The sequence below is a fragment of the Vespula vulgaris genome, chromosome 7, assembly GCF_905475345.1.
Source record: "Vespula vulgaris chromosome 7, iyVesVulg1.1, whole genome shotgun sequence".
Taxonomy (NCBI): domain Eukaryota; kingdom Metazoa; phylum Arthropoda; class Insecta; order Hymenoptera; family Vespidae; genus Vespula; species Vespula vulgaris.
In genome coordinates, this window is record NC_066592.1 from 6,289,126 (window position 1) to 6,312,500 (window position 23,375).

The 23,375-nt window shown below is 39.5% G+C and overlaps 1 protein-coding gene and 1 long non-coding RNA gene across 2 annotated transcripts in view; both read left to right on the plus strand.

Moving 5' to 3' along the window:
- The first annotated feature begins 1 nt into the window (after position 1).
- Positions 2-1,510, plus strand: LOC127065225 (uncharacterized). The gene is made up of 2 exons (XR_007781975.1): positions 2-303; positions 549-1,510. It is a non-coding gene; the product is annotated as an uncharacterized LOC127065225 (long non-coding RNA).
- Positions 1,511-17,850: 16,340 nt separating this feature from the next.
- The window catches only part of LOC127065223 (cell adhesion molecule Dscam2), a 79,349-nt gene continuing 73,824 nt past the window's right edge, over positions 17,851-23,375 (plus strand). Inside the window, exon 1 of the mRNA XM_050997280.1 lies at positions 17,851-18,994. Within this exon, the coding sequence (XP_050853237.1) occupies positions 18,967-18,994 (28 nt within the window). The 5' untranslated portion in view covers positions 17,851-18,966. The remainder of the gene's footprint in view (positions 18,995-23,375) is intronic.

The window sequence follows — 23,375 nt, forward strand, 5'->3', positions numbered from 1 at the left end:
GAGGAGGTTGGTCCGGCGGTGGCGGAGGAAGTGGTTGGAAATATGGAGGAGGTGGCGGTGGCGGCGGCGGTGGTGGAGGTGGAAAAATCATCAAAGTGATCACCATTAGCGGTGGTGGCGGTGGATGGCCAAGCGGTGGTGGCGGTGGTGGCGGTGGATGGCCAAGCGGAGGTGGTGGTGGAGGAGGATGGAAATACGGAGGAGGCGGTGGTGGAGGTGGTGGTGGAGGCGGATGGAAATTAGGAGGAGGTGGCGGTGGATGGTCTGGAGGTGGTGGTGGATGGTCTGGAGGTGGCGGTGGAGGTAATTATCGAAATATTCATTTCTTATGAATTTCCATAGTGACTTTCACCGACAAATTTATATATAGAGGTTTATTAATAATTCATAGATTTTTTTCTTTTTTTTTTTTTATCTTTGACCTCTTTTCAACTTTAGAATTATATAATAGAATCGTATACCTTAAAATAACTTCCTGATATTCCGGTCAGATATATTAAGACAAGAAAAAAACGATGAGTCGACTAATAAATATATTCTATTTACAGGCTGGTGGTAAAAGTATACGCGGTATCTACTAATCGATTCGAAATCATCGGTTTTCTCAAGATCATAAGTGCACTTAATCGACCGGATGGATTTCAACACGCCGTCGTTGCCGAAGAAGCGTTCCCAATCTCCTCCTTTCGAAATTTTTGAGAGAAACATCCAATATTATAAATCCAATATTATAAAAAGAGAATTAAGCAAGTACCGAAATGATTTAAGAAAACGAAGAAACTCAAGAATTATTTGCAAATTTCTGTTATGTCTATAGAAGTTTCAAAAAGAGGAAAAAATTGAAGAAACATTTCGAAAGAAGTAACACGTCGGATCGTTTGAAAAGATACCAGCAGAGTATTCGAAGATTGGATTTGCTTTCTTTGTTACAAAAGAAAGAGAGCGAAAGAGAAAGAAGAGAGAAAGAAACCAGTGGACAACGAAGATCGTCACGTTCTTCGATGATGAGAAAAGAACGATACCTTCGATGGCATACCATTATCGATTCTCACTCTTCTTCGAGATAAAAATTCTAGAGATCTTTAAGAATAGAATCAGCCTCTATTTTCGAGCGTTGTTATCCGAACTGATAAGAACGAGAAAGGAGGGAGAAGAGGACAGTCTCTTCGTGATAACTACATTTACGATGATACACCTCACACACCGCGTATACCTATAATACTTATCTCTACACCTACTCTTACCTATGTACTCTTACCAAGATAAAACGGGTAAAATTTGTGATAAATGAGAACAAAGAAAATTCTATTGTGATTCAACATAGTGCCGAGAATTTAGTGAACTCGTTCGCGGCACTTAGATATATATATATATATATATACATACGTACATTCATTCATACATACATACATATATATATATTTTTGATAATCGAAAAATATTTCCGAAAAGTACAGAAAAAAAGGACCCTGCTAGTGACAGTATAAATAAACGACTCACGTCGGAAAAATGCACCGTTTAATTTCATCCCATTATATGATCCTTGCTGCCCTAGGCAACGAAACTCCAGAGAAAAAGAAGTGTCCGTAAATTTTTATTTTGATCAAAAGCTGTCGTGGGAAAATTAAAAGCGCGTAAATTGGTTTAACGATTTACTTTCGATTTATGTTCTCGTGGTCATCTTGCATGGAGGAGGAAAATTAAAATCGTAAACGGTCGTGGCCGGGCGCTCTCTCTCTCTCTCTCTCTCTCTCTCTCTCTCTCTCTCTCTCTCTCTCTCTCTTTCATGTGTACGAGTAAAAGCGTGGTCGAAGCGATATTGCTGAACCAACGGATTTACTATCACCGACGTTCGGCAATAACATTGGGCGTTACGATATTGCAACAACATAAATACCGTAGATAGGGCACGTTTTAAATTATCGGATCGCAACTCTTACCAGATGCATTCTCGTCGGACGACAAATTTTCCTGCTCGTTGTTTTCCTCGCGCTTGATTCCCTCAATATGTATTCGTATACAGGATGGAGCATTTAAACAGAAACTTCTGCATGTCCTGACGTATAAGTGGAATCTATAAATATACTTCTTATTGAAGAGAAAAAGAGACAAAGAAATATTTATTATACTGATAAAAATAACTCCACGTGATAAACGCTTTAAAGATATATTTAATTCGTTGATAAATATATCCTCCCACCTTATATATATATTTCTTTCTTTCTTTATATTTATATTTATATTTATATATATCTATATTTGGATATTTCTACTTTCATTTGGTTACTCATCAAAATTGGCTCATATCAATGTCTTCTTTTACGCTCTTTTTAGTTGTAGCATCTAATGACGAAAAACACGAACGTTTCCTTAAGAGTAACGAACAAACGCTCGTTAATTACGTTCCTTGCGAAATCTGTTGACATTGCATAATATCTCTTTAACACGAGACGAGTACTTACAACGTTACCGTTGACGACAACGACGACTACGACGACGACGATGAAAACAGACGACGCAAAATTAAATGTTTCTCTTTAATAACAAGTAACAGATCGATATTGTTTAAAGACGTGACGTGCAATTTATTGTAATTAATCTTCCTTCGATTAAGATAATCTATTGCGAATAATAAAACACGGTTTATTGGGAAAGCAATGATGCCATTGTAGATACGGAACTCATGAAAAATTGTACTGTGTTTCTTTCGCGTTCCGACCGTACATATTGCGGGCCATTAGAGACGAGCCATTAAAAATATCTTTTCTCGAATGAAAGTCGACGTTGAAAGTGCATAGTACTTAACAAACAGCGTAACTTAGAAAATACAGGCTAACTGTGCATTTTTTTCAATTAATATCAGATGGCGTTGAAACATTAAATAACGGTTACGGACATATAGATTTTAATAAAATTCTATATGGAAAATGTAGTATAGGGGAACCGTTGAAAGCATGAAGACTCTTTCTTTTTTTTTCCTCTGAGCAACTAATTTGCAACATTTTATATAATTTCAATTTGCATTCATCGTCAGATGCATCGTTATTTTATGAACGTCCAACTTCTGTGATGTCAATTCATTTCTCAGATCGTTTATTGAAATGAATTTCGTAGAAATTATTATACTGTATACCTATAATAGATCTCAGAAAGAGAAAACTCGTGAATTAAATTTCTATGAAAAAATGGATTCTATGAAAAATCGATAATTTATTTAGTTTAAAATATTTATTATATAAGATTATTATTTATATCCTTTTATATCTTTTCTTTGCTTCTCAAGTAATTCATATCATTAATAAGTATTTTTTTCAATACATCAATCTCCTTTTCATTAATTCATAGAAAAAGACATTGCAATTTGTTAATTAATTTACTCGATTGAATTACGATCCAATTAAGGAATATGTTTGCTTTTCTACGTAATTAAAATTTGTTGTGATATCAAAAATATTTTGATAGGAAGAAATATCTGATATCTTTCTACATTTTTCGTCCTTGTTTCTCGTTAATAGAAAGTTATTAGCCTGATAACGGCTATTCTTTCTATTCATTTCGTCGAGATGAGGTCATTGCAGCTATGGTTTATAACGAAATAACGTTTACGAAAGTTTATATATATTTATATACACGCATATACGCACATACGTATTCACTTGTGTGCCTTCTTCGATAACGTGAAAATATTTTCGCCATCGTAAAACACTCTGCTTCGGCTTATATAAACTCAAAATAATATACGAGCAAACTCATCAGACTTTCTTATTACCCATGAATAAAAACTTATTTTTAAACGACCCTGAATAGTATACTGAATGAGTTAACGTTTTACCGGCTCCTCTAACTTACAACTCGTAATACTTTAAGTAATAGCTTCGTAATTATACTTACCACAGCTGTTTTAAATGATTACATCGAAGTTCATCATAAAATTAATCGTAGTCGCGACACTCTGAATGACATTACCATAATACAATTTTTTTCGATTATCTCTTCTGTTCGTAGATCCCGCGAGGATATTACGATGTTACTTTACAACTGTACATCGTGAAAAAAATAAAATATCTCATAGAACATCTGTTCGTTTCCATTCGGCGATGTATCTTCTTCTCGTTATTTTGTTGGAAATTTTTTCTACTATACTACTGCCGCTACTATTACTACACTACTATTACTATTAGTATCATTACTATTATTACTTTCATCATACACGATCTTCATTCGTACACGCCACGTGACCTGCCCATCTTAATCGATGCGATTTTGTGGCGTTAATAATATCCGGACTATTATCTATTGTCTGACCGGATATTGTATAACAGTTGTTATACAATAGTCCAATATCGTATAATGTAATTTTGCAATAGTTTAACTATTGTACAATTTAATTCTGCAATAGTACTACTACTATTAATTTTATAAATTAAGAGAAGTTACGAACGAGTCACAGTGAATTTAGAATCATTAACGTTCTAAAGCTGGAGACTACAACCGCGCGAAAAAAATATAAGGACTATCCGCCGGCATGAATTACTTTTGCGCTTACGCCATGTTTGCTACGCTTTTTTAATGCAGCCAATTTGTAAAACCAATCCCGAACTCTCAACGAAGCTTCGAAAAGCGCCCGACGCTAATTGGGTCCTTCAGAAAGCTCTGCTTTGAATAATTACGAAACGTCCATCTTCGGCTTGGATTGCGAATTACTCGCGAGAATGGAGCCTCTGATATTTTCTCTTTCTCTCTCTCTCTACTTCCTTCTCTTTCTCTCTCTCTCACCGATCCACCCACACACACACATACACAGAGAATTCGCTCATTTCCCCTTCTTCTTTTTTATTTTCATTCCCCTCGATCTTCTATCGAGATTACGCTCTTTTCATGAAATATTGTGCGAGTCGAATATTGCCTCCAATTAATGAAGAACAATTAGTCTGATATCCATGGACGTACCAATTAAAGATTATAATGCGCAATCTCTTTCGATATTACGACGCGGCTTTTGTATTTATCCTGAAAACATCGACACGGTCGTTAACTTACGATTTTTTTTCCTTCTAATATCGAGCACACGATCGACGACGCGTTTAAATTGTTAAAACGAAATACGCCACGGAAACGCGCACAGTGTCGTAAAACGTCAATAATACGTTGTCCACGATGAAAATATAAACGTTTCACGCTCAAAGTTATAAATCAGCAACAAGCTCGGTCGGTGGACGTTTCCCCACCTCTTCTTCTCCCCTCTTATCGGTTGACGGTGCTGCGCTATACTGCGCTGCGATGCAATGCAATGCAACGCGATCCGATCCGATGCGCTGCGCCACAATCGTTCCGTGGCCCGCGCAGATTTCTCTCTCTCTCTCTCTTTCTGTTTAGACTAACGATCTAGTTGTACTATTATATAACTCGATGACCAGTCGTCGGATTTCACGTGAAGCCTCTTCGGGTGCAAACAAGCTGCCCATCAATTGCCACATAAATTCGTCCCACGATGACGGCATTACGAGTAATAGTCAATTAACGAGGCTGTTACACGTGCCGTTTAAATAATTACTTTCTCCCGCAGCTCGAAGTTAAAGGGTCATTAGGGTGACATCGTCTAAATCATTTGTTACTAACTTATCAAGCTTCTCTGCTTGTCTCTATCTCTCTCTCTTTCTCTCTCTCTTTCTCTCTCTGTAAAATTTTGATAAGAAAACAAAAACAAACAAAAAATAAATGACGATAAAAGAGAAAAAGCTTAATCGTTCGAGCTTGCAAGACGAAGGCAACGTTATCACAATGCAATTACATATATAACTTCGGTATGAAAATATATATTTTTAGATTTTATTACAACAATCGAGAAAATATATATATATATATATATATATATATATATATATATCGATTCAATCATCTATAGATGACGACGAGGACCACGACCACGATGACGACGAGCAATTAAATTAGCGCGGATTACGAAATAAGCGTGGATACGTGTGGAAGCCGTTCTATTTTCCTCTCTCTCTCTCTCTCTCTCTATCCCTCACTCTCCCTAGAGGATCGTCGGCAGGAATCGAAGCGGGGCTTTAAATTTAGGCTAGAACGGAGGGGTAAGGGTACGATGTTTCAAACGCATCTGTGCCTAGCGTAGAAACTTCCCCTCTATGCCGCACACCTTTCCGATGGCCAGTTCGAGCGGTATCGCGGATAATTGCTGGCGTGCGCGCGAGCGAGCACGCGCACACACACTCCCTCCCGATATTTCTCCTCTCCTCCTCTCTCCTCTCTCTCTCTTGGGTCTTCTCGTTCATTCACCGATTCTCCCACTCACCCTCAACGTATTTTCTCCCCACTCAGTTACGCCCGGCCACGCGAATTTCCTCCCACCCTGTTCGGTTCACCACTCCCTCTTCTCCTCTCTTCTCCTCTCTTCTCTTCTCCTCTCTTCTCCTCTCTTCTCCTCTCTTCTCCCTCTCTTCTCCTCTCTTCTCCTCTCTACTCACTTCACTGACGGCTCCGTGCACGCTGTGCCAAAACAGAATCGACCTGACGCTCTCCGCAGCCGATTACAAATCTGACCAATTAGGCGCACGCTGCGCCGAATTACCGATGAGAGAAGGCGACGGTTCCTCGATGCCTAATAGCACTGACCCTTCGAAAGGTCGACCGAAGGTTGAACGACCCTTTACAACTGTATACCACTCGTATTTTATTAAACATCCTGACCATCGTGAATCCACGCGTGAATAGGCCGATGAAAACGTTTCCGACGGAAGTACATCGACTTGTCGATTTAAACAGGCTAACAGTGCCATTGTGTGTCCCGTCGAATCCCGGCACAGAATCGATATATTTTCTAAATTCCCGATCGAATGTTTTACGCTCTTCTGAACTGCTCGAACATTGTTTATGAAGATCCTAGCATTGAAGGGATTAAATCCGTCGGATTTTTTATTTAAAGCGTACAACGATGCTTCTTAATTCATTCGGAACTATTTAAATTAATTAATCTCACGCGATATATTGTAGATTCCTATCGTACCTACTTCACCGATCCCTCGAAATAAAAGAAAAAAAGGAAAAAAGAAGAGATAGATAAGTCTATTCCATGATAACGTTTAAACTTTGTTGAAAATAAATACGAATAAAAAAAATGATATGCATCATTGAATAAAATACCGCTAGAGGCAAACATCGTTGGTATAAAACTGCGTGGATATTTTCCATTTTAATACAACGCGACACTTTTTGAACTGGGTCGCAATCACATATATCCCGACTATTTATTTTACATAATAAACAAACACACGAATTTCAAATTGGTAGAAACAAATCCGATCGAGTTCTTAGAGTACGATCCCTTGAATCGTGAATACGAACGAAATCGATGATATAACATAAAAGTTGGAAAATAATTTTTAATCTAGACAGGACGAAAAAAAAACAAAAAAAGAACAAAAAAAAATGAAAAGGGACAGAGAGAAAAAAAATTCTGTTTCGTGCGGAAGCGTAGAAAAAAGAATTAAAAAAAGAAAAAATAAAAAAAATTCCTGGTAGGGGGAAAATAAAAGTTCGACGCATTCATATTCGTCGAATGACCGAAAGAGCGCGAAAGGGTGAAAGGAGGGATGGTTGGGCTGAGCGGGTAGGTATGCGAGAGAGGGATGAAAGAGGACACGAGCTAACAGTCGATAGAAACACGTCCAGAATCCGGGAAATTTTTTTCACGCGTCCTGTGCGCGAAAGTCGGCCGCATGACATCGGTCGGCGAGGAGAGACGGGCACCGAGCCCGGAAAATTCATGTGCACGCACGCTACTGCTGGCGATAATTTATTATTCGCTGGTGAGGATCCATACGCGGACTCGCTCTGTGCATTCGCTTGCACACATACACGGACCGTTTTCCGAAAAAAAAGAAAAAAGAAGAATAAAAAGCGATTGCATGCGCGTGAAAAAAAGAGGGAAGAGAAGGAGGACACAAAATGTGGGGAGAAATTCACCCTTCCCTCCTCAAAAAAAAAGAAAAAAGAAAAATGGGAAGAAAGGAAGAAAGAAAGAAAAAAGAAATAAAGCGAGAGATGAGTGTGTGCATGTCGGTGTTTTATTGCAATCGGATTTGTCGTATTGACCGACAGGAAAGGGGAGAAGAGGAATTGCACTGAGAGAGAAAGAGAGGGAATTCTACGTTTCCACAATCGATATATGTGTAATCGATAAAATGTAATACGTTTGCTTCGAAAGAAATCGACAAACTGTCTTATCGGTATTAGTCCATTTTTTCAAATATGTTCTTCTTACATATTAGGAATATTCCTTTATATATATATACACACATACATACACATACACGCACACATATATATAATGAATGCAAATAAACGATTCTACCAAGGATATCTCTAGACACAAAATACTCGGTAATATATTCACGTGCGCCGGTCTGACGTGAATATTAAATTTGCTCTGCGTGTAAAAAAAAAAGAAATTAATGAATTAAAAACGTTCGTGGATGAAGAGAAATGGAAACGAATAAAGAGTGACGACGTTTAATGCAGATTAATGAAAATCCTTAAAGAATAAATATGTAATTTGTGGATATCAACTGATAAATGTAATTTTTTAAAACGACAAAAACAGAGAGCGCTTCCTATCTCAGAATGCAATATGGAAAATTTTCAACGAGTTCGAAGTGAGAGAAACAGAGACACGGACAAATAGAGATTCAGGGTTCGTCCACGGCATTGCTCCCTTGATTGTATATAAAAATTCATGGCGCGTCGTTGGTGATATCTCTTGGTGGTGTTCACGTTGGTAACGTTACCGAGACGGACTGTTCTTTAGAAAATCGCAAAGAGAATGATCGCAGAGCGTCGGCGTTATAAAAATTACACGTATTTCCATCTGCGAGTGATACCATCAATCCACAAGTCTCAGGAATAAAAGGAGGGCGGAATGAGTCCCGCTGTGAATCGTCCGTTGATTCACGGCTTGCATCTCTCGTTTCTATAAAGCCTTCTCCTTCTCCCTCTCTCCTGCACCTGTTCTCTTCCATCTATCCTACGCCTTCTCTCTATATCTCTGTCTTTCTCTCTCCATCTCTCTCTCTCTCTCTTTCTCTCTTTTTCTCACGCGTCGTTCCTTCTCTAACACTCGTCGTACATTTCTTTAAGCACGCGATAGAGAGAGGAAGGGAGATTGAAATTGCGGATTAGGGATGTCTCGCTCAAAGAAAACTACGAGATAAAAAACGACTTCTTCGACCTTACCAGCATTCATACTTTTGAAAATGTCTTTCCATATTTACGTCGTAAATTTGATCCTTCTTTAATAATTGTACTACTACGAAACAATACTAGTCAGAGAGAGAGAGAGAGAGAGAGAGAAAGAAATTTAAAGATAGAGAAAGAAAAAGATATAAATAAAAACGTATTTTAATTATCCAAGAACATTGTAAATCTCTTCGAGTTTCTACGGTCCGTAGATATAAGTTTATCGTGTCGATTTTTTTTCTTTTTATTTTTTTTTTCGCAAGAAAAGAAGAAACGTAGCAAGCCAAGAGAAAATGTAAAAGAAAAAAAAAGCAGAAGAGAAGATAGAGATAGAGATAAAGAAAGAGAGAGAGGAAAAAAGAAAAGTATAGGAATAAAAGGAGAAACGGAGATTATTTGCAAGATTGAAAGTTTCACAAATCTTTTTTTTACAAACTCGACTTAATGACCTGGCAGAAATAAAGAAGGAAAAAAATATATATATTATATATATTAATATATTTTATTGTATAAAAAGATTTCGAGGATTTTAAAAGTACAATCTCCTGATAAATGAATTAAATCAAAGGATTTCGGTTTAACCGTTCGAAATCGCCTGATAATCTCTTAATTCATGAGGGCAGGTGTTTGCCTTTGCGCAGCCACTATGGTCGCAGTTTCGACGATAATGGAACTAATTAATTTTCAACGTCGGTTTAACACGCAGCATATGACAACTGGCGCGCGTTCAAAGTGACATCGTTCGACGATTATGCTAGTTTTGATCGCCCGAAAACATATTTGCCCGATCCATATATTTCTCTAGAAATGAATCTTCATCGTTAGTGGTTTGATTAGATGTTTGGATTGACGTGCTCCATATTAATCTCAAATGTAGCGTTAAAATGAAAGAAAAAATATTTTAACTTATATGTATGCATTACACAGTCACTGAATACACATTTGTCTGAAATTTACGTTATTAATTAACCGAAGTTGAATCCTCCATCGGGTACGATACAACACGAGTAAACTTTCTCTTAAAGAAAAAGAGAAGCTAAAAGTGGAAAAGAAAAACCTCCGACTTAGTACAGAGTAACTTTACGTCAAACAAACAAAAAAACTTTTCCCTTTGTTTCTGCCACTGTTTCCTTTCTTATAAACGCACAGACTTACGTGCGCGCGCGCGATTATCTCTAAAAGTTCATTGTTATTTACCTCGCGAAATACTTTAACATTTTCCTTTTTTCTTACGATGAAAGATAAAAAATAAAGCAAAACTGCATACATATATAAATGTTTTTCTTTTTCCTATTTTTTTCTTTTCTTTTTATTATCTCTATTACCTTTCCAAGAGACTTCTTCCATTACTCGTTCCTTCGAGCCGGAGGAATAATCAATATGTGTGAACGTACAAACAAACAAACGAACGAACAAACAAACAAACAAACAAACAAACAAGCAAACAAATACACACACATACGCGTGCGCGTGCGGGCACGTTTGCGCCCCTATAGGCATATAATAATAATCAGCTAACGGTGCTTATCCTATTTGTCGCTCGACTAACAAGTAAATTCCACCAAACGTAAGATCAACGATCGAATCTTCGAGAAGCTCGGCAATGGGTACTTTCGAGGGTGACGCGAAGAAACGTGTCGAAGTGGGCGGCAGAGTGGCATTCGCGTTGCCTCGTCTCGATAAGAGAGTCTTGGAGGAAATAAAAAGAGAAAGAAAACGAAAAGAGGAAGAAGACTCGTTCGAGTTTCAAGGACGAAGAATGGAAAAAAGAACCGCCTTTCACCATTGGACGAGAGCCACCTAGGGCAAATTTTTTCTTCGACTTAAAAGAAAAAGTTCGAGTCTGTTATTATCTGAGAAATAAAAAGGAGAATTCATTTCCTAGAGAAAAGAGAAGTACATACATATGTAGGATTCCCTTTGGTCGAGTGAAAATCTTCGCGTAGAATTCTAGATAAAAAGCGACAAATTTTTTGCGCCGGCCGAGCGTGATTTAAAATCGTGACCGAATTCAAACGGCGAATATATCCGATTCGATGCACATTGCGAAAACGCTGGAAACGTTTCTATCTATAGATTACGTACCGAATATGTATATACATATATGCGCATACAAACATACAAACACATACATATATATATAGGGACATACATACATACATACATACATACATACATACATACATATATATATATATATATATATATATATATATATATACGAACGGAACGGTATCTCTTGCGAACAGAGAAGACTGTCGAAATATTCTTTTCGTCGTCACGAAAAGAAATTCGGTCTCTCCTCTTTTTCTTTATCTCTCTTTGTGTATTTTCGCATAACGACACGAATGGTTGGTGGAAGGGAGAAAGGAAAATCGAGGAAAGGCCACTAGAAGGGAATAGATCCTTGAATACCGACTACACCCTTCTCCCTTTTGCTCCTTCGTCTTCATCCACTTGCCATTTAAGGCACTCGTTCCTCCGACGATTCAAATTTTAATTCAATTACGACGACGACGACGACGAAGACGACGACGACGAGGACGAGGACGACGACAACGACGACGAGGACGACGCATACTTCTCCAAGAGTTTCGTATATCTCAGGAATCGTAAGATCCAACCTTTTTTCTTTTTCTTTTCTTTTTCTCTTTTACCAACGTTCTACGTCCTACGTCTCTCTTTGCCTCTCTCTCTCTCTCTCCTCTCTCTCTCCATCGGCCTATCTCCGCCTGTCTTTCCTTCTCTCCACTAACTACCCACTCCCCAACTCTTTCCTCTCATCTCTCAGAAATTCTTTCTCTTCACCGTGAAGCTTCTCTCTTTCTCTCTCTCTCTCTCTCTCTCTCTCTCTCTCTCTCTTCTTTTTTCCTCATCTTTTCTCGTGAAATCTGAATTTAATTATGACCCTTCACGTAGCCGTTTTTGCCTCCACACTACGGAACCGTGGTCTATCTTGCTCTCGCATCTGTCGCCTCACGGAGAAAGAGTCGCACTTTCTCTTTCTCCTCTCTTTCTCTGGAACGCCATCACCACTACTATCATCACGTCGTGGTGTCGTCGTCGTCGTCGTTGTCGTCGTCGTCGTCGTCGTCATCGTCGTCGTTGTCGTCGCCATCGTCGCCATCGTCGCTGTCGTCATCGTTGTCGTCGTCGTCGTCGTCGTCGTCGTCGTCGTTGTCTACGAAGAACGGGGTATGCGAAGTACACGTGCGAAGTGCTTTCAATTTTAAAACGAATTTAATCCTTCTATTACCTCCCGATTTTTTTCGTCCTTATCTCGTTAAGTATTCAATTCCATCAAATCGCAGAACAAACGGTCTGCCGATTTTCCTTTACTAATACTACTCGCCAACTCCGTCGTACCTATCGTCTCTTTTATCACTGGCAAGTTCCGAATCGGTTTTCGATATCGTTCAAGTTTTCCTTCGTTTACTCTGGCCATTCATTTTCATGTCGATCCTTAAACGACGCGTTAATATATCGTACGAATTACTTATACACTTACGAGCTCATACATATATTATAATTTCTTTTAATTTATACATAAAAACGAAATAATTGCTTGTGGAGTCATTGACAGTTCATTCGATCAGCAAACGTTAACATCCAAGTGATTTTACATACAATTTATAACAAAGTGTATGAAACAGCCAAATAGGATATTTATATTTGGAATGGAATCAGAACGGTACTTAAATGAATATTAGAAAAGTAATAAATCGATACTTTTTCTCTCTTTTTTTCTTTTTTTCTTTCCATGAAGCATCACTTCATTGCGTTTATTTTTCAATCCTATTTCATTTTCTATTTTCCTCATTTACTCGAGTACCAGCTTTTTCTCGACATTGATACTTTTACTTTGGTAATTAAACTAAACCGATAATAATTAATTAATATCTTTTATCCTTTCAAAAACAATTTGGCGACGTTAAAGGCTCTACGTTCTATGGTCTGTTATTGAGGTTTTGAGAACATGCGCGCTATCTCTTTCTCTCTTTCTCTCTTTCTCTCAGTACCGCTATTCTCACAATGAAACACAATTCTCCGCTTACCTATAGACCCCCTACTGTCCAGTCCCCACCCCCACCCATAGCTATATACGAATTTATCGATGATTTCGTTATACGCAGACCGCGTTAACCAGCTGACTATATTTGCAGCATGAAATCATATATGACGACTAATCGATTGCGATCGTAGAAAATCCAAATCAAAATCGTACGTACACATATATATACATATTTATGTGTGTGCGCGTATGTGTATATGTGTATGTTCGTAATTCCAATCTATGAATCATCAACGTATCGAACGAGGAATGAACAAAAATCGTTTTGTGTTTTGATCGATCGGAAAAAGTTGTGTTAACATCATAAATTCAATATTACAAAACATAGGCAACTATCCTGAAAATCTATCAAAGGCTAGTGAAACGCACAGGTAAAATAGCTATCGCTGATCGAGTATACCGATTTTCATGTAGCGAGATAGCAGCGTACTCTAATTAAACGGTGCACGTCTGATCTCAAGATGGAATTCCAAGACCGGCATCGATTACCCAACCAATTTGCTACGGGCCTCACTCTCCATCTCTCTTCTTCCTTTCTCACCCTCTAATCCGATCCCTCCCCCTCTCTCTCCCCTCTCTCTCTCAACTCTGTTTCCACGGAACTTATCGAGAAATGCCACGAACGCGCGGATCTTCTACCAAAGGATACCAAACTTGATTACAGATCAGGGAACGTGAAATGTACAAACGATTAGTGTCATTCCCGAATGCTCTGTGGAAAATTTTTAACTTTTTAACAGAGATAAAATGGAGGATGAGATAGAGGGATAAAGATAAAGCATCTTTATAAGCTTTATATCGAACACGACAGTCTCTCTACAAAAGGCGAGACTTTGTTGTTTACGCCAATTCAGTACACCAGACCAACGACAAAGGGAGAGATGAGGGAGAAACTATCGTTACGTCATAAAGAGTGATTTACCTCGGCGTGTTACGCAAAAAAGAAGAAAAGAAGACCAGGAGGATGGAGATAGAAAGAGACAAACAAACAGACAGGGAGAGAGAGAGAGAGAGGGAGAAAGAGAGAAAGAGAGAGAAACAATAATAAAAATAAAAAGGAAAAAAGAAGTTGATGCCGCTACGAGGACACGAGATGAATGGAGAACGGCTCGCAGCGGGCGGTGGTAGGGAACGATTTTCAAAACAAACAAAGGACTTCTTGTTATTTGCGTCGTACGTACGAGAGCGAATATACGTTTAGTCGGACTTTTCATACAGCAACGACAACATGTAAAAGCAAGAGACGGTATACTAGTCGAACGCGAATGCGTTTCAAATCTAACTTCAAAAACCGACTCTGTCTTCCACCCTTGAGATAGGTACGTAAAAAATTAACGGGTCCACGGAGACATACGTAAGAGAAGGTCCTAGAATATCTATAGTGTTTTCCCAAGTCGTTGAAATTAAGTGATGCTTCCTCGTTCGGTCCTTAATTCGCTTCTCCGGGGTAACCTGACCCGAGGACAAATTTGAATTTGCACAAACTGCTCTTACCCCTTTTGCTGCGACGATGCTGGAAGGGTGGTTCTCCAGGGAATGAAATAGAATGAGAATGAGAAAGAGAGAGGAAGAAGTAACCAAAGAAGAAGAAGAAAAAGGAGAAGAAGAACGAGTAAAGAAAGAGAGAGAGAGAAAGAGATACGACGACCAAGACAACAGCCTTAATAGCCGGTACAATGGGCGGATCTTCGAGTCTTTTACGTCGCACTTGACGAAACAATAGTCGAACGAGTACCGTACGATAGACCGCCGCTGGAGGGTGCCGAGAGTGTCGAGGATGCCGAAGAGGGGTTGCTACCAGTAGACAACTCGGAATCCGTAGCCCCAGGTCGGATTTTAACGACGTGCTCGGACGCAGTCGCTGCATCTCTCTGCCTGGTATGCACTCTCTATGTTTCTCTCTTTCTCTCTCTATCTATCTCTCTCCGTCCATCTCGCTTACTATTTTCTGCTTCTCCCTCCCACCCATAGTCTATGCTACCCCTTAAACTAGTACCATCTCGCTCGTACCAAGGAACCGTTTCGTTTTCGTGCGCGCGTCTCCGGACACGTCAAGCTCTACCTCGACGCAGCTTCTGTCCGTTCACTTCTCTTCTCTTCACTTCCTCTCCTCCTCCTTCTCCACCACCACCTCTACTCCACCTCCTCCTCCTCCTTCTCTTTCATGACCATAGCTCTCTCCTTTCATAGTTCGAGTTCGCCTGCGAGCTCCCCAGTCGTTTAACGTCAAAACTTTCCTATTTCTCTCTCTCTCTCTCTCTCTCTCTCTCTCTCTCTCTCTCTCTCTCTCTCTATTTCTGTTTGTGTGTCTCTTTCTTTCTCTCGCTTTCTCTCCGTTTCTCTTTGGCAGACATCCCATCGTGTACAGGGTGTCCAACTTTATTTAGCAATATCGTGAGGCGAAAGGCATGATCGAGCTTTCGATATATTCGAAAATCGATCGTTGAGCCTTCCGTAGAAATTAACGTTCGTCTAACGATCACGTTCGTCTATGGCTTACCAAAGTATTCACGATACGTTATATACGGTAATACAATTGTAACAAATCTAACTGAAACGCGTTATAGATACCTTACCTACGTATTTCGTGATACGCTCGCGTGACTCACTGCCGCTCGGGCAACAAACTTTCTATCCGAATTATTCGCCAGCGATCATATATCTTTCTACAGTTAGGAACCACTAGAAATCCCTGGCTGAGGTCGCAATAAAAACGTCTGGACTTTAGATTCGACGATGTGAAAGGAACGAGGGAACGTTTCGAGAAACATTGAAGAGTTAACTTCGTGAATATCTAAATCTATTTCTCGTCGTCGTATAGAACTACATGAAGTTACGTTTCAACTATCCTTTTCGGTAATTTTATCAGCAACATAAACTCGTTTCGTATCTCTTAGGTAACACCCAGGCCAGAATTCTCTGCCCTCTTGCTACGAACCCCTTACGTGAAAGGGTGCAAGAGAGAAACTAGCATATTGCAATTACGAAGGTAGAGAAGAGTCATTGGGAGGAGGATCAAATGTTGACCAACAGCGAGAACGAAAATGGTAAAGAGGTCGAATACGGCTAATTAATAAATCGCACGAGTGCTCGACGCAGTAATTTGTTAATATTTCGTATAAGAGAGGTTGCGTCGATGGGATTAAAATCGTTTTCGTTAATTCCGGAATATCGATCCGGACGTTTCACATGGTAGTATATAAGTTAGACGAAATAGGACGACGAGTTAAAATATAGATAGAAATATACCGAGATATAGAGATTTTCCTACAGAAAGTGTAGATTAATCTGTCGTCCTGTCGAAAGTATATAATATCATCGATATTCTCTATACGTCGAAACTAACATGTAACAGACAAATATCTATAGTAGATATAAATATAACAGGTAACTTTACATAACGGACAAATATATATTTATACGTATAAGTACATACACCAGGTATTATTAAAACATATGTATTTCATTTAGAAAAAAAGATAAATCTTACTTACATCGATAAAATCTTTGAGAAAGGGAGACAAAAAGGAAGAGAAAAAGAGAGAGAGAGAGAGAGAGAGAAGCAAAGAGAAGGACGTTACGAGAGGAGAGTTTGGATGCATTAGCATACACGTGAATACTCGAAAGACGAACAAAGTAGTCAGAGAGCAGATACGTTAGCCGATGAACGATCGCGACCTTTCCACCCCTTCTGCAAAATACAAGCTCGGTCCTTCGCAAGTTTCCTGACCCACCCTAAAAAAGTACGGACGGTTCAACGCGCCCGAAACGACCTATCTCTTCCTCTCTCTCTCTCTCTCTCTTTCTCTCTCTTTATTTCACTATTCTTGCCTCTTCCGTCCTCTTTCTAATGAAAAAAAAAAAACAAAAACAAAAAGAAAGAAAGGAAAAAAGGACGCAAAAAATACAAAAAAAAAGGAAAACGTCGGTAGCTCGACGAGGCCGCGTAGGATCGACGAAAAGTTTCCTCTCGAAAATGAACGCGCGAGAGAGAGTAGAAGAGAGGGGAGGGAGTGAAAAGAGAGAGGGAAAGAGAGAGAGAGAGAGAAACTGGGAGGGTAGGAAGAGAGCACACATATCCGCGAAACGATTTGGCGGGCGCGCACGCGATGCGCGCTTACGAGAGGCACGCATCCATCTCGGAAAGTCAGCCGAAGGGCTCCTCTAACAGCGAGAGGAAAAGAAAAAAAATATATATATAGAGAGAGAGAAAGAGAGAGAAAGAGAGAGGAGAAGAGAGAAAGAGAAAAAGAGAAAAAGAGAGAGGGTAGAGGATGCGTGCAACGACCGCGCACGTCCTCCCTTTCATTCTTCTCTTCTCTTCTCTTCTCTCTGCACTCACCCCTTCTTCAGTAGAGCCCCTCTCCAAACGAGAGAAGGTGACGCTCTGTTGGGTGTACGTTACTAGATAGAAAGAGACAGAGATAGTGGAAGAGGGTAGAGGGTGTTCGATGACTAGTGGAAGAAGGATAGAGAACGTCGAAGAGGGGAGAGGGTTGAACGCATGCGCCCCGTACACTCGCGGGGCTTTCCCGGCGCGGATCAGTCGTGGCCGGCGGTGCCGGAGGCCAAAGACTTTCGCGAGGGTGGACGCGCCGCGTTTTCTCTCGCACACCGTGAGATCCACTCTCCTTTACCTCTCTCTCTCTCCCCCTACCTGTTTCTCTCTCTCTCTCTCTTTTTCTGTCTCTCTCTCTCTCTCTCTCTCTCTCTCTCTCTCTCATTTTCTCTTTCTTTTTCGCTCTTTCGTTTTCTCTCTCGCATATCTCGTACGAACGACCGTTCGTTCGTTCGTTCGTTCGTTCGTTCGTTCGTTCGTTCGTACGTACGTACGTACGTTCGTTCGTTCGTTCGTTCGTTCGTTCGTTCTCGTCGTGTTGTTACGTCGAGAATACAGAAAAACGTGGATATTTTTTCTTGTTGTTGTTGTGTTGTTCTTCTATATTCTTCTTCTTCTTCTCCTCTTTTCTATTTTCTCCGAGTTGCCGTGCAAGATCAGCGAACGGCGTTCCGCGTGCAATTCTCGCCTCGCCGGACCAAACAACACAAAGGAAGAAGTTTGCGAGAATAAATCTCGTGATTCATTAATTCGAATTAAACGAACTTAACTTTCTTTGCATTTTCTCAATTGTTCTCGATCGGATATTTTTCTTTTTTGCTGTTTATTTGTCATATTCATTTTCTTTTGCCTTTCCTTTTGCTTCTCCTTTTTTTGTCTTCCATTTCTTTTCGTTTCTTCTTTCTCTCACTTTCGTTAAGTCAATAAATCTCACGCCTATGAGATTCCGCACCGATACCGCGTATTACCTCGTGGCCGGCTACTCCGACAACGCGTCGTGCTCGATCATCCAACGACCTCGTGAACGTTCGTCGAAGACGCCGGCGCATCGTCGTTTTCTCGATACCGATTTTAATTGCTCTCGAAATATAGACGTATTATTATTTCGGGTGTGATAGGTAATAAAAAAGTAGCCGACTAAGATTGACTATTTGGTGATCACGTCGTGGTCGAGTGAAGAGGTCAACTTTAATGGAGACATCGTGTTTCGGAGGTATCAACTAAAATAGGACTTTCTAAGGGCGGGAGAGAGAAAGAAAAAAGGTTACCGGCCTAGTTCAAGAATAGGAGCATAAGAAGGATGTTGGCCCGATGTTTGATATTAGCCGGTAAGTTTCTTGTCATTTTTATCAATCTCGTGTTCCTTTCACGTTTCACGTGAAAATATTGAAATTTTACGAAGATACCTACTGTGTACGTATATCCAGATAGATAGTACGATATCGCGCAACAAGGCTTTGCAACGTACATCGATCGTTTCCTATACCACGCGCGTATCAAATTCCTGCCGAATCAATGACCCAATGCTACCAAAACTCTACGAGAGCGAGCGAGAGAGCGAGAGAGAAAGAGAGAGAGAGAGATAGAGAAATAGAGTACGTTCCTTCGTTCAAAATTCGTACTTGTCGATTCTGTTGGCACGACGGATGTGATACGTCGAGATTATTTTCAACGTGACGTTACGTTCAACGTTACACGTTTTCAAAAACTTTTACGTCAGGTTACTGCTTCTTCCTACCCATGTGAGAAAATCGAAATGGTCATAGAATAATTATAAATTTCGTATTTGAAAATTAATATAAATGGGAAACTTTTAATCAAATATATGAAAGCAAATGGTAATTTTGCAATTTGGGTATCTCGTATGAAATGCAACGAATCAACAAATCCGTACTATTTAAACGTTCGTCGAAAGAACGGTGTGGTGGTACAAAGGTTTACGCTTTGGTTCAACTTTGCGCGCCTGCGAGACACGAGAGGGGATGGGAACGTAGTCCGTGTGCATCTCGGTCGTGTGAGGAGAGTGTTCCTAAAAGTTTCACTCGAGCGCATACTGGAAACGAGATAACACCGAACTCACCTGACGTATTCGTCGTAATCTAATTTGCGAAATAATGGCAAGTAAGAAGGAAGTAGATCGGAACTTTTATCGAAGCTTTTCTATATACCTCGTTGAAAGAAAGATGGTATTCGGAAAAATCGAATAAGTACGTTTTATCGATAGATTTTACACGATAGATATTGTATTCAATTGAACATACGTGACTCGCGTGAAAAAAGAAAATTCGACTTTTTCCGCTTTCCTTTTTTATTTATTTATTTATTTCTTTTCTTTTTTTAATCATCAAAGCAATGAATTCTCATGATACGTCGAATCATAGAGAATAATCGATTGTGTGCGTTGGATCGAGGAAGAGTAACGAAATAGCAATCGGATATACATACATACATACATATATATATATATATATATATATATATATATATATATATATATAGATTTTATCGAGACATCGAAACGACTTCCAGGATCGTTAAATATTTCAGGAATAAGTCGAGCAAGTATTCAGGCTCGATCGAGAAAAACTTTCGAGGCTTCGATATAAATCGACTACGCAATTATCTCGAGGTAAAGGTATCTACGCGTTTATTTTCTTTCGAAGTCGAGTATAAACCACGTCATTAGATTTGAAAAGATATATAAAGAGAGTGAGAAAGAGAAAGAAGGATATTTAAAATGCCGTCTACGTTCAGCGAAAGAACTGTGGCTACCTTTCTTCGTCGTTGGATCAATTAACGCTTTCATAGGGAAGGGTTCGTTGCGAGAAAGAAAGAGAAAGAGGGAAAAGAAAAAAAAAAGAAAAGAAAGAATAAAAAAGGAAAAAAATAAAGAAAAAGAAGAAGGAAATCAAAGGAGTCGGAAGAAAGCGTTTTGTTGTTCCACCTTTTAGTCGACGATAAATTATATACGTAGTAGTAGTAGTGGTAGTAGACGTCCGATTGGAAAGGGCCGATTGGTCTCTCTTTAAAACAATAAGAAACGCCGATAACGATCGCGAGACGCGTCTAAGAAGCTTTCTCGTTAAGATCATCGAGGTAGCAAGCTAAGAAAAGCTACCAGTTCTACGCCGAGTTTTCTTCGGTTTCTACTTGAAGGAAGGAGCTTGAGTTTGAGCTTGAGTTCTCAGTACGAAAGAAATCAGAATTGAGATTGGGATTGGAGGGGGCGGATGTAGGGAAGAAAGGGATGGTTAAAGGCGACGGAAAAAGAGAGAAAGAGAGATAGAGAAAGACCGTCCCACTAATTGCGGACAATTCAGACTCGACATCTCTCGAATCTCGGAAGCCTTTAATCTCATCGGGCGAGTCTTAACGACTACGAACGGCGTGTTTCGCGAAACGACGTTCTGAAATTTAAGCGACGTTCTCAGTGAGGGCTGGCAGATCCTTAATAAGGCTCCTTTTCTGACGTTTTCTTCGTACTAGTTTCGTTCCATCCTTCACATCATCCTCCTCCTCCTCCTTTTTCCCCTTTTTCTTCTTCTTCTTTTTCTTCTTCTTATCCTTCTCGTAGCTAACATGCTCGAGGTTCGACGAGTTAGGCGTGCGCGTTAATGGAATATTTTAATGGCTAAGTAAACCTTCGGTCGACGAAGCTTTTGTAAAGGATAGGATGGAACGATAGAGGGAGGGTGGAAAAACGAAGAGAATTAGCGTCAAGTGGACGGAAGCATTCGCGCTCTTTTAACGCGTAGACCGTAGTACCGTAATTTTTTAGGTCGTTCCGCTATCGTAAGTACCATCCTTTTGAAATTGAACGAGCTTGTATAAAACAATGCTCGCCTAATTTCGAAAGGGAAAGATGTGCTGCGTAGTCCGCCCTTCCCTTCAATTCTTCCTCCTGTTAATGATAGTACCGAATCTAGAACGATGTGTTGAAAGAAGAAAAGAGAAAAGAAAATTATAACTAACAAAGCCTTTTAACAAGTATTGAAAGTCTTTTAACAAGTTGTAAGAATATTGGAAAGACGGTGCATGTTTTATTAAGACGATAAATGAATTTATGAATAAAGAATATAATCTCTTAATCTTTTCGTTGAGAAGTAGTGATTCCGATAATCTTACAACGTAAGTACCTACATATAACCGATTGAACGTAATAGAAAAAATATAATAGAAAAAAAAGAAAAAAAAAGGATTAAACCTTCGTACTTTGAAGTAACGATAGGTATTGAAAATCTATAATTAAGCATTGAATAGTTTACGAAAATTTAAAAATACGGTAGATCAATATTTAAAGATTTATGTCGATGAAATAAAAGCTCTTTATCGAAGAGCGAGAGAGAAAAAGGAAAAGAAAGAGAAAGAAAGAGAGAAAAGAAAGAAAGAGAGAGAGAGAGAGAGAGAGAGAGAGAGAGAGAGAGAAAGAGAAAGAAAAAGAGAGAAAGAGTTCCGATAATCTCTGGGACGTACTCGTCGAAAGGAATAATCGAAAAACGGAGCAACTTGGGCATACGTGCTTCGAAATCTTAACGAAGGTATAAAAGTCCCCTATCGGATTCGTTTCACGATGTTGAAAATTATCGTCCCGTGGAACAGATTTATTTCTCGGGGTACGGTGATCGGAAATGGAAAGAGGGAGTTGGAGAAGGGATACGCTTGGTCGAAGAGTTAAACGAAGAAGAGCGTGGAGGAGACAAAACGACGAAAAAGACGAAATGGATAAAGAGAAAGGGAAGAGAGAAGTGGGTGGGAAGGGGTGGAGAGGAGAGAAGAGAGGAGGACGAGAATTCGCGAAGGGAGTAAAGGATAGGACGAGAGAAGCGCGAGCTTTCACGTTGGCACGTACTCCGATTATGTGGATAATGCGAGGCGACGTGACGAGCCTACGTATATAATATATATATATATATATATATATATATATATATATATATTTATATATATATATAATATACTGTGTGTGTGTGTATGTATATATATATGTATATATCCCGATGGGCTCCCGGTACCATCAGCTCGCTGAATAATTTATTCGTTATGAATATAAACTCGAGGGAAACTGATTCGTAGCCAACTCGAGTCGTCGTAGAACGAACCGCGGTCTTCGACGAGAAACAAGATCTACGAAGATAGTCTAAAACGAAATGCACAGAATAGGTGAAAAAAAGTTTTAAAGAAAGTAAAAGAACTCGGGTCGTAGAAATTCATCCATATGAATGTAGTACATATCCTTGACTTCCGTTCTGAACGACCCTCTCTAATATTACATCTATTTCCTTGATAGTTTCAAAATCTTCCACACACCTTTGAAATCTTCCTTAGATGTTTTTTATTCGCCTTCGTAAAAACAACTTTCAACGTTCTATACCGCTCTACCCAAAATCGTTTCAATCGTTTTTTAGGATCGACATTTTGTAGATCCAAGAGGGGGTGGGTTAAGGAAAAATTCAACAACACCCGAGAAACTTGTCTAATGGTTTCGAAGAAAAGTAACTTTTCACTGAGCCAGCTTTCAGATGGAACTACGCGATACAAAGGAAGACGATGAATAGTCGACTGCACGAGCGGAAACTCGTGGAAAAGCGATTTAGATACATCGCAGTCGGGTAACAAAACACGCTGCGATATAGACGAAACGAGAGAGAGAGAGAGAGAGAGAGAGAGAGAGAGAGAGAGAGAGAGAGAGAGAAGAGAAGAAGAAAGAGA